General features: G+C 37.1%; 1 protein-coding gene across 3 annotated transcripts in view; it reads left to right on the top strand.

Moving 5' to 3' along the window:
- The window catches only part of SENP7 (SUMO specific peptidase 7), a 133,479-nt gene that overhangs the window by 22,464 nt on the left and 98,983 nt on the right, over positions 1-12,032 (top strand). For all 3 annotated transcript variants that reach the window (XM_054577393.1, XM_054577392.1, XM_054577391.1), the window contains exon 4: positions 1,357-1,454. In XM_054577393.1, coding sequence (XP_054433368.1) covers positions 1,357-1,454 — 98 coding nt within the window. The remainder of the gene's footprint in view (positions 1-1,356; positions 1,455-12,032) is intronic.

Genomic DNA, 12,032 nt, shown 5'->3' with positions numbered 1-12,032 from the left:
TCAGGACTTTAATTTTTATCACTATTGAGCAGCATTATTATAGAGAGCTCATGAATGAGGCTTAAGATAGCACCTTTTTGGTGTTATTTTTTTCTCTTCCTTGACACAACTCATTAATTTTTTAAATGTAGGATTTTTTCCGGATTGTCCAGTTCATCCATTGGATGTCGTAACAGTCTGCTAGCGCTAACATAACAAAATAGCACTGATTGGGTGGCTTAAACAGCAGACATTTATTTTCTTAAAATTCTGGAGGCTGGAAGTCCAAGATCAAGGAGCCAACAGGGTTGGTTTCTCTAAGGCCTCTCTCCTTGGCTTAAAGATGGCCATCTTCTTGCTGTGTGCCCACATCCCTGGTGTTTCTGTTCTTACAAGAACGCCAGTCTTGTTGGATTAGGGCCCTGACTTAATAGTACATGTTGCATTGTTGCTGATGTGTACTATGTAGTTAGTTGTCTTATTGCTTAGGCACATACAGGGTTTTAGGAGCTCTGTGCCAGGAACTGAGGGCAGAAAGCAAAATATATTTTTTCTACTATTTCATAGTCAGCAAGTTTCATTTATGTTATAATGTGTCAGAATTTCCTTCCTTTTCAAGGATGGATATTGCCTTGTATGGATATGCCATATTTTGTTTATCTATTCGTCCATTGATGGGACACTTGAGTTGCTTCCACATTTTAGCTATTGTGAACAATGTTTCTTTGAACATGGCTGTACAAATATCTCTTCAAGGAAAACAATGTTTTAAATGTACTTTGTATATAATCATCATACATCCTTATTAGAGTGCTATTATATTTATTTCTAAATAAGAGGACTAATACATAGAAATAAGATAAATAATTTATTTGTCTAAATTCACATTGTGTATTAAGTCAATTTTAACTTTTGTTTCTACTTGGATTAAACCTAAACTCTGCCAGTGAGATGTTGACTCTCTCCTAAAATTTTCCATGCAGCAATTCATAGGAAACCAATTGTAATCCCTTCCAAGTGTTAAGATTTAGTTAATTCAGAATCATAGGCACTATTTAACTTTGCATGTAATAATTTTTATTTCTTTAGGCACATTAAAAATTTTTCATAGTTATTTAAACTTTAGAATCTCAAAATGTTGATTTCCTAACTCAAGTTACCTTGAAACTTTAAAATTCATTCCTATTATTTTATGGTGGACTTATGTTTCTACACTAGCAAAAGAGCCAAGTGTTTTGTAGATTATACTCCCCCCCCCTCCGTGAACTACTGTGAATTTGACTGTTTATTGTAAATTTCTAAATAAAACAAAAACTTAAGTGCTTCTTTATTGTCATACTGTTATATTTATTATTAAAATTCCATTTTTTTTCCTAGTGGGAAAGAAGCCTAAGAAACAAGGTCCTTTCTTTAGATTATAAAAATAAAAAAGGTGTCCGTGGGCGTTCTGTGACTTCTAAGACATCATCAGAAAGGTAAGATACATTTGTATGTGCCTAGGATGGGTTTAATAATGTGATCATGGGTGATGGATTTGTTGTCCTTAGGTCTCAGCACAACTTTTAAAATACAAGGATTAAATTCAGTGGCCTCTAAGGTTCCTTACAAACTCTACCTTTCTGTGTAAGGCATCTTACCTCCTTGTATTTGTGCATTTGGAATATCTTGATAAGCTTTAGCTGATGATGGAAGAGTTACGTATAGACTGATTATAATGCTTGATTTAGCGTTTGTGATCTGCAGTAAAAAAAAATGCTCCATTGAACAATTGTGGTCCTATAGTCATAGCATTAATGAAATACGGATATACTGGAGTTAAATATATGGGGGTGGGGGGAGTTCAGATTGTGATTATTATCAGAAGGAACTTAGAACATTCCAGAGTTGAACATCGGTAAATGATTAGAAAGTTGTTATTTTACAAAAGGTATTGAATATTTTTTTAGAATAGTAAATGAATAAAAACTGATAATAGCAAGGTGAAATTTATAATTACTGAGAGGATCATACAAATTAGAAGAGTAATTGGGATTCTTGAATTTATGTCAGAGTAGTCTATAAGCTAATTAATTTTATTCTCCCCTTTCTGTAAGAAATATAAAAACGTATTGGTGATTCTATAGAAGTTTATATACCTCCTGATCCTCTACAATACAAGGGGTAAATTGTCATGAGGAATATTCATGGACTCAATTTAAAGAGACTTGGTTTCTCCAGAGATAATTATGATCATGTCAAAAGCCATATTTGATATGAGAGATGGAATACTGGAAGTAGAGGTATCATTTTTTAATGAAAATAATAAACATTTCCTGAGGGTTTGCATGTACAAGCCTGTTTTATTTTATGGGAGACATACCCTAAAATCCTTGTATATTTCAAAATTTTTATCATTCAAGTTTCATTTTTCCATAAGAACGCTCTTTTAAGTGGTGGGAACAGGTTCTTTGAGATATTAACCTATGTTCCTTTAATATTGCCTTTAAATCTTCTGGCATTGTTGCTGATATTTTTCAATTTGTTCTTTCCGAAATTATCAGCCCAGCATAAAGTGGCAGTTGTTTGGCTCTTCTTATAGAGTTTACCACATCTAACTTATGTTCCAAAGTTACCAATTTTCAGACATATTATCTTGATGTCCATTTAATGACATTGTTAGAGGATTAAAAAATATTTAAAAATTTAATAGCAGTGGGTATTGAACTATCGTAAAAGCACTGCTGTGACCAAAATAAGCATGTTTTTAAAACAAAACAAAACAAAAAAACCAACAGGGTGGACATTATCCTGACAAAGGAAGGTGGATGAGTCTTTTTATTGGTCAAAGTGATTCACCCAGTAAGCAATAGTGTAAGCAGTTTTATAGTTTATTTAGCTAGCCAGTTCTGGAATAATACAGTGTGATTTTTGACACGTTTTTTAAATTTGGAGGGCTTTGTATTATTTCAGAATTTGTAGGTATGTCACATTAGTTCACCTTCACAAAGTCGAAATACTCATCAGATGCTTCAGCATTGTATTTGTGGGGAAATGTGCTTGCATATTTGAAAGTGGAGTTTTTTGCAGTCTTCGTTCTGGAAGAATGCCTACACTTGTCTTCCCACTCAGGTGTGCATCTCCTAAACTCTAAGGGTCCCCACGAGACTTGTACAGTGGGGAGCAACGGGCAGCAGGAGCAGTACCTTGTCCCAGCCTAACCCCCTGAACCTGTCTCCAAGGCCTCCTTTTCTCGGACTTCCCAGTGAGCTGTACAGCCCCACCGAGACTCTCTCCTACTGCTTGCTCCGTTATAAGTCCTTCCTTGTTTCACTGTCCCCAGCTTTAATAAATGTTCTTTAAAAAAAGTATTAAAGAAATAATCTCTGATGTATGATAGAGAGGATCTGATCAAATCCTAGTAGCATAAACTTAGGAGGGGGTACCTCTGTGTACTTTAAACTAGTTTTTCTCTACCTTTACTGAAGGTTCTCTAGAGCTTTTGATTCTTCTTTAGACAAGAACCAATTTGACTTGCTTATTCTCCAGGAATTTTTTTCCTTTTTTTGATTTGTAGTCATGGACTTAGTTCTCTGGTAATATAACATTCTTATCGAGTCATTATTCTTTCTACCCCACTAGTTCATTTTGGCATATCAATAATGGAGTATATGAGTAGTGTTCTCAGGTTGGATTTGAATACCCTGTATTTATAATTATAGCAGCTAACATCTATTGAGTGCTTATTACATGCACTCAATACAGGAATTAGATTAAACCTGAATTACTTCATTTAACTTTCACAAATCTCTGAGGAGTAAGTAGTATTGTCCTTATTTCACAAATGAGGAAATTTAGGTTTTCTAGTTCATTACAATGTGGAGGAATATTGTTATTATATTTGTGGAAATGTATTTTAATATTAGTAGAGTTAATATTTTTGTTTTAGTCATGTATTATTGAGTTCTGCTAGGCTATCTGAAACATTTTGTAAATTGCTATTGTACAGGGAAATAAAAACAAAAGTGTATCTGGAAAGGGGAAAAAAACCCCTTTATATTTGCATGACTTTAAAACCTCACATCCTGTCTACTGTGTTTGATCTCGCTTTTGAAGATTGTCATACGTTTCTGGGTTTTAAGAAGTAACAGTTTTATTGCAATTTAATTTACATATTTAAAATTTTACTCATTTAAAGTCCATAATAATTTTAGTACATTTATAGAGTTGTGCAACCGTCATCACAATATAATTTTAGAACATTGTCGAAACCGCCCCCACCACCCAGAATCCCTACCTCCCCCCGCCAAATCTGTATCTATTCTCACCTGTAGTCCAAGGTAACCATGAATCTATTTTCTGTTTCTATAGATTCTCTTCTTTTGGACATTTTTAATGCATGAAACCACACAGTATTCTCTTGCACGTATTTGTTACTTTTTATTGCTGAATAACATTCTATTGTATGGATATTTGTTGTTTATCCATTCACCAGTTAATGGACATTTGGGTTATTTCCACTTTTTGGATATTGTGAATAATGTTGACATAAATATTCCTCTACAGGTTTTTGTGTTTTCATTTCTCTTGGGATTGGAATTCTAGATTGTAATTAAACTGTTGAATTGTTTTCCAGAATCACTACCATTTTACATTCCCATTGTCAGTGCATTCCCATCGAAAGTATATGAATTTTCCAATTTTTCCACATCCTCACCAATACTTATTTTCCCTCATTCCCGCCTTCGTTCCTTTCGTAGATGTCATAGTGGGTGTGAAACAATATCTTGTGGTTTTGATAGGCATTTCCTAATAACACTTAAGTGTCTTTTCATGTATGTGCTTGATGGTCATTTGTTTATGTCCTTTGGAGAAATGTCTGTTTAGATCCTTTGTCCATTTTATTTCATTTTTAAATGATCTATTTTTATCTTTTGCCCATTTTGAAATTGGGTGTTTTTCATTTTGTTGTTGATTTGTAAGAATCCTTCATATGATCTGGGTACAAGTCCTTATCAGACATATGGGTTGGAAATATTTTCTCCCATCTAGCTTTTAACTTTCTTTTTTTAAAAAAATTTTTATTGTAGTTTTTAATTTACCATTTAGTCACCTTTTACCCTCTACACCCCTCCTGCCATCACCAGACTGTTGTTCATGACTGTAAGCCCTTTTTCCATTTTGCTCAATCCCTCCATTCCCTAAACTTCCCCCGCCCTTTAGCTGTTACTCTGCTCTCTGTGAGTCTGTCTGTATTTTGCTTGCTAGTTCAGTTTGTTCATTAGATTCCATATATAAGTGAAATCATATGGTATTTGTCTTTCTCTGACTGGCTTATTTTGCTTAGCATAATGTTGTCTAGGTCCATCCATGCTGTCACAAAGGGTAAAATTTTCTTCTTGTTCATGACCAAGTAGATTGCCATTGTGTAAATATCCCATAGTTGTTTTATCCTCTCATCTACTGATGGACACTTGTGCTGCTTCCATATCTTGGTGATTGCAAATAACACTGCAGTGAACACAGGGATGCTTATGTTCTTTTGGAATTAGTGTTGGGTTCCTACAGATATATTCCCAGAAGTGGGATCGCTGGGTCAAAAGGCAGATCCATTTTTAATTTTTTGAGGTATCTCCATACTGTTTTCCACAGTGGCTGCACCAGTCTGCATTCTCACCAACAGTGCAAAAGGGTTCCCCTTTCTCCACATCCTCACGAGCACTTGTTGTTTGTTGATTTATTGATGATAGCCATTCTGACAGTGTGAGATAATATCTCATTGTGGGTTTAATTTGCATTTGTCTGATGATTAGTGATGTTGAACATCTTTTCATGTATTGATTGGCTATCTGTATGTCCTCTTAGGAGAAGTGTCCCTTCAGGTCCTTTGCCCAGTTTTTAAATTGGATTGTTTTTTTTGGTGTTGAGTTTTGTAAGCTATTTATAAATTTTGGATATTAACCTCTTATCAGATGTATTGGCTCCCCTCCTCCCTTTCTCCCTTTATTCTTTCTGCCTCTTTCTTTCTTTTTGTTGAAATATCTTCAGATCATAAAGTTGGAAGCAGTCTCATTGCATTTTTGTGACCTAGTCACCCTGTCATGGTCTTTCATACAGTGCCTTCCAGATTGCGTAGAAGTCTTCTGTGGTAGACTGGAGAAGCAGATACTGCTGTTGGTTGATTTTTGATGGTTACAATACTGGCATAGAAAGGACTCTTTGGAGGTGCCCCTTGGATAGACCTTGAATGCATGGAAGAGAAATCTCTTTGAAGCTTGTCAGTTTTTGTCTCAAGTAAAGCAATCTTTGTATTTAGGAGTTTGAATTGATTAGACTGATTGTCCATCTTCGTCCTAAAGTCCTCCGTTGTTGAAGTAGAATTATCCATTTTAGCTTCAAATGAATCAAGTGTAGTCATGGGGGCATTAGAGGTCATCTTCTCTTCATCATTTGACTTGTCCAAGACTCCTTTTTCTTATTGTTCTTGCTACTTGGAGAGTTTCTTCCTCTGTGGTTACCTCTTCCATCATTGGTTCTGCAACATCTAATGCAGACAGACTGTTTTCAGGCTCAGACTCGTTCTCTGGCGCCCCTCCAGGGCATCCATCATACTTTGGCTTAGGAGATGGTCCAGCAGATGGTGGTTGTGGCTGCTTTTGTCATGGAAATCACTTGTTCCTGTTGAGGTCTTATTGCTTGGCTCTTTGGTGTTGTGTTGATTAATTCATCTTTTCACTTTCTTATTTATAAATTATATTTTATTGATTATGCTATTACAGTTGTCCTGATTTTTCCTCCATTGCCCCCATCCACCAAGTGCTCTGTACTCTCTCAGGCAATTACCCTACCATTGTTCATGGGTTATGCATATAAGTTCTTTGGCTACTCCATTTCCTATACTGTACTTTACATCCACATGGCTATTGTGTAACTATGTGTTTGTACTTCTTAATCCCCCCACCTCTTTATCCACTCCCCTTCCCCCATCCTGTCTGTCAACCATCTGGTAACTTACGTCTTTTCTCTTGCTGCTTTTAAGGGTTTCTCTTTATCTTTAACCTTTAGCATTTTAATTATGATGTGTATTGTGATCCTCTTTGTATCCATTATAATAGGGACTTCTCTGTGCTTTCAGGACTTGCATGTCTATTTCCTTCACCAAATTAGGGAACTTTTCTTTTGCTATTTTTTCATATATATTTCCAATTCTTGCTCTTTTTCTTCTCCTTCTGGCACCCCCTATGATGCAAATGTTGGACCTCTTGAAGTTGTCCCAGAGGCTGTTTATACTGTCCTCATTTTTTTGGATTCGTTTTTCTTCTTCTTGTTCTGCTTGGTGGTGGTTTTGCTTCCTTATGTTCCAAATCATTAATTTGATTCTCAGCTTCATCTACTCTACTGTTGTTTCCCTGTAAATTGTTCATTATTTTGATTAGTGTATCCTTCATTTCTGACTGGGTCTTTTTTTTGCTACTGAGGTCCTCACTAAGTTCCTTGAGCATCCTTATAAACAGTGTCTTGAACTCTGCATCTGATAAATTGCTTATCTCCATTTCATGTAGCTTTTTTTAAAATTTTTTTTTGGAGTTTTGATCTTTCTTTTGGGCCATGTTTCTTTGTGTCTTCATTTTGGCAGCTTCCCTGTGTCTGTATCTATGTATTAGGTAGAGCTGCTTTGACTCCATGTCTTGGTAGTATAGAAGGTATCCTGTAGGGTCCAGTGGCACAGCCTCCCCTATCATCTAAGCTGGGTGCTTGAGGTGTGTCCTTTGTGTGGGCTGAGGACACTCTTGTCTTTCAGTTGAACCTTGGTTACTGATCAAGGGGAGGGATTTACCCAGGCCAGTCAGCTGCAAGAACCACTGACCACCAGCCTTCGCCATCTGTGGAGGATCAGCTGTGCAGGGACAGGGTGGTGGTGGTCTGATGCAGTCTGTAGCTGTCCACTGGGTGTGCTGGCCCTGGGGTTCCCCAGCTGGTGGAGGCTGAGGTCGGCATTCACCTGTGTTTGCTGGGGCCACCCTGCGTGAGGTGTAAAGCAATCTGAGATGGCTGCTACTTTTCTGGGCTTGAAGATTCCTGGGCAGAGCCAACTGTGACTCTAACCTGGCTGTGGCTAGGGCTCACTGAAGCCAGCTGTTGCTTGTTTGGTAGGATTTAGGAGCCAAGAGAGCCATTCTCATGGAAAAGTGGCTCAGGTGAACTGGTAGTTGGGGGGAGCAGAGCCTCTGTGGAACTCCAAGGGAGGTCAAACTGCGATAGCCAGTTTGATGGAGTCTCAGATATGGCACCAGCTTACTGGCTCTATGCGGGGAGGGTTTGGCAAAGGGACAGTGGCCTCTGCTTACCTTGATGCCAGACATTTCAGCTTCTCCATGTATACAACTTGTGCCTTTCACACTGCTACCCGAGTGTTGGAGCTCAAAGGGAGTGAGTCTGAGTCAGTGAGTCTGTGGGATATTTAAGAGAAACTGCTTGGTGCTCCTGCAGTTTCTTCCACCGACTCAGTCCCTGCTGGTTTTTGGAGCCAGAATTTGTGGGGACTCATCTTCTTGGTCCTAATCTGGGCTGTGGGGCTTGGTGTGGGTTGGGACTCCTCACTCTTGCGATATCCCTCCCGAATTTTTATCCTTGTGAGTGGGACCAGTCCGTTCTGCACCTGCAACCCCTCCTTCCAGTCTGGATGGATTTGGTTTCTTTAATTTCATGGTTGTCAGACTTCTATTCAGCTCAATTTCTGACATTCATGAGTGATGGTTGTTTTATATTTTAGTAGTAATTTTGATGTGGTTGTGCAAGAGGCAAGCCATGTCTTCCTATACTGCCATCTTGACTTGAATCCTCTTTAGTTGAATTTTGGAATCAGGTTGTCCATTTTAACAAAAAAGGCAACAAAGATTTGATAGAGAATGTGTTGAATCTCTACACCAGTTTAAGAAGGATTGCCATCTTAGCAATATTAAGTCTTCTGATTCAAGAACATGAGGTATCTTTCCATTTATGTAGGTCATCTAATTTTTTTCAACAGTGTTTTGCAGTTTTCAGTTTGTCTTAGACTTTTCTTGTTATATTTATTCCCAAGTATTTTCTTCTTGCTGCTGTTGTGAATGGGATAGTCTTAATTTTACTTTCAGAGTGTTCATTTCTAGTGTATAGCAGTTCAATGGATTTACGTATGTTGACCTTTTATGCTGCAACCTGTTAAAGTCCTACTAGTTTTAGAATTTTTAGTAAGATTCCTTGGACTTTTGTTTATACGAGATCATGTCATCGGCAAATAAAGACAGTTTTACTTTTTCCTTCTCAAGTGGATGCCTTTAATTTTTTTGCCTTGCTTAATTGTTCTGGTTAAAACATCTAATACAGTGTGGAAGTGGTGAGAGTGGACATCTTTGTTTTGTTCCCACTCAGAGGGAAAGCATCGGCGCTTTACCATTAAGTATAAAGTTAGCTATAGATTTTTCATAAGTGTCCTGCATTGTTTTTGTGCCTCCAAAAGTTCCTATGTTGAAATCTTAATCTTTCGTGTGGTGATATTTGGAGGTGGAGCCCTTGGCGAGGTATTTATTTATTTATTTTTAAAATATTTTATTTATTTATTTTTAGAGAGAGGGGAAGGGAGGGATAAAGAGGGAGAGACACACTAATATGTGGTGGTCTCTTGCATGCCCCCTACTGGGGACCTGGCCTGCAACCCAGGCATGGGCCCTGACAGGGAATTGAACCCTTCACGCTTTGGTTTGCAGGTTGGCACTCATTCCACTGAGACACACCAAACAGGGCAGTATTTATTTATTTTTTAAAAAGCTTTATTTATTTATTTTTAGAGAGAGGAAAAGGGAGAAAGAAAGGGAGAGAAACATTGATGTGCAAGAGAAACATTGATTGGTTGCCTGTTGCACACACTGCACCCCAGGAACTAGGCTGCAACCTAGGCATGTGCACTGACTGGGAATGGGACCAGCGAGCTTTTGGTCTCCAGGACAATGCTCTACCCCCTGAGCCACACCGTTAGGGCTGTGGGAGGTATTTAAATCATGGTGTTGGAGCCCTCATGAGTGGGATTACCAGTGTTATAAAAGAGACCCCACAGAGATTCCTAGTCCCATTTGGGGACACAGTGAGAAGCTGGCTGTCTTCAACCTGGAAGACGGCCTTCGCTAGAACCCAGTATGTTGGTTGGCACCCTCATCTTGGACTTCCCAGCCTCCAGGCAATGAGAAATAACAGCTTGTTGTTTATAAGTCACCTAGTCTGTGGTATTTTGTTATAGCAGCCTGAACAGACTAAGGCATCCCCTTTTTCATGTTGAGGAAGTTACCTTTCTAGTCTTACTTTGTTTGAGGCTTTTGAACATGAATGTCTGCCAGATTTTGTCATGGCTTTTCTGCATTTATATCATGTAATTTTTATCTTTTATTAAACTGATGTAGTACATAAACTGATTTTTAGATCTGAAACCAACTTTGCATTCCTGGGATTAATCTGATTTGAATCTGATTTATGATCCCTTTTATATGTTGTTTAATTCAATTTAGTAGGGTTTTGTTGAAGGTGTTTTATGTTTGTATTCAGAAGGGAAATTCATCTGTAATTTTCTTACGTTGTCTTTGTCTGACTTTGCTAATACTGGCCTTATAGAACGAGTTGGAAAATGTTCTCTCTTCCTTTGCTTTCTGGAAGAGTTTTTTGAGAATTAATTCTTTAAAGAAGAATTTGGTAAAAAAAAGTTTGGTAAATTCATCAGTGAAGCCATCTGGTCAATGACTGTGCGCGTGCAGTTTTCAAATTACAAATCAAATTTTGCTTATTATAGCTGTATTTAGATATTCGTGAATTAATTCTGGTAGCTCGTGTCTTTAGGAATTTGCATTTCATATGCTATCTAATTTGAATTTTTGAATTTACTGATTTGAGAGAAAGAATGAGAGAGAGAGCGAGAGAGAGAGAGAGAGAGAGACATTGATTTGTTGTTCCACTTATTTATGCATACTTTGGTTGATCCCTCTATGTGCCCTGACTGGAGTTTGAACCTGAAACCTTGGTGTGTCAGAACAACATTCTGACCAACTGAGCTATCCAGCCAGGATTGTTATTTAATTTGATATCTGTTATATGTTTGTTCATAGTTTTCCTTTTTAATCTTTTAATTTCTTCTTTCATTCCTGATTTTAGTAATTTGAATGTTCTCTTTTTTATGGTCAGTTTACCTAAAGATTTGTTAATTTTATTGATTTTTTTCAAAGAACTTTTGGTTTCATCAGCTTTCTTTATTCTATTTCATTTATTTCCATTGTAGTCTCATTTTCTTTATTCTACTTGTTTTGGATATAATTTGCATTTCTTTTGCTAATTTCTAAAGATGGAAAGTTAGGTTATTGATTTGAGATCTGTCTTCTTTTTTTAACTCCTCATCTGAGGATATATTTATTGATTTTTTAGAGACAGTGGAAGGGGATGTGTGGGGGGGGGGGAGAGAGAGAAAGATACAGACACAGAGAGAAACATCTATTGATTGCCTCTGTTATGTGCCCTGACCTGGAACTTAATCCACAACCTAGGTATGTGCCCTGACCAGGAATCGAACCTGCAAAGTTTCGGTGTACAGGATGACACTCCAACCAACTGAGCTACCCAATATAGGCATTTGCAGTTTAAAAATTTTTCTTCTCACTGTGTTAGCTGCATCTCATTAATTTTGGTATGTTGTGATTTTCTTAAATTAATCTCAGATATTTTCTCATATCTAGTATGATTTCTTCTGTGACCCATTTGTTATTAAAGTATGTGTTGTTTAATTCCCGTATATTTTGAAATTTCAAGTATTTTCTGTTAATATTTAAAAGTTGGGATATAATAAACATAACATCATTTTAGTTTCAGGTGTACAACATAGTGATTTGATATTTGTATGTATTGTGGAATGATCACCACAATAAGTTTAGTTAACATCCATTACCATGTGTAGTTACACCTTTGTTTTTTGTGATGAGAACTTTTAGGATTTACTTTCTTAGCAACTTTGGAATATACAATATAGTATTAACTATAGTTACCATGCTGCGCATTACATCGCC

This window comes from Pteronotus mesoamericanus, unplaced genomic scaffold (assembly GCF_021234165.1).
Source record: "Pteronotus mesoamericanus isolate MK-2021 breed Mesoamerican mustached bat unplaced genomic scaffold, CSHL_Meso_final contig_42, whole genome shotgun sequence".
NCBI lineage: Eukaryota > Metazoa > Chordata > Mammalia > Chiroptera > Mormoopidae > Pteronotus > Pteronotus mesoamericanus.
The sequence above is the reverse complement of the archived record's forward strand: the minus strand, read 5'-3'. Positions and strand labels throughout refer to the sequence as shown.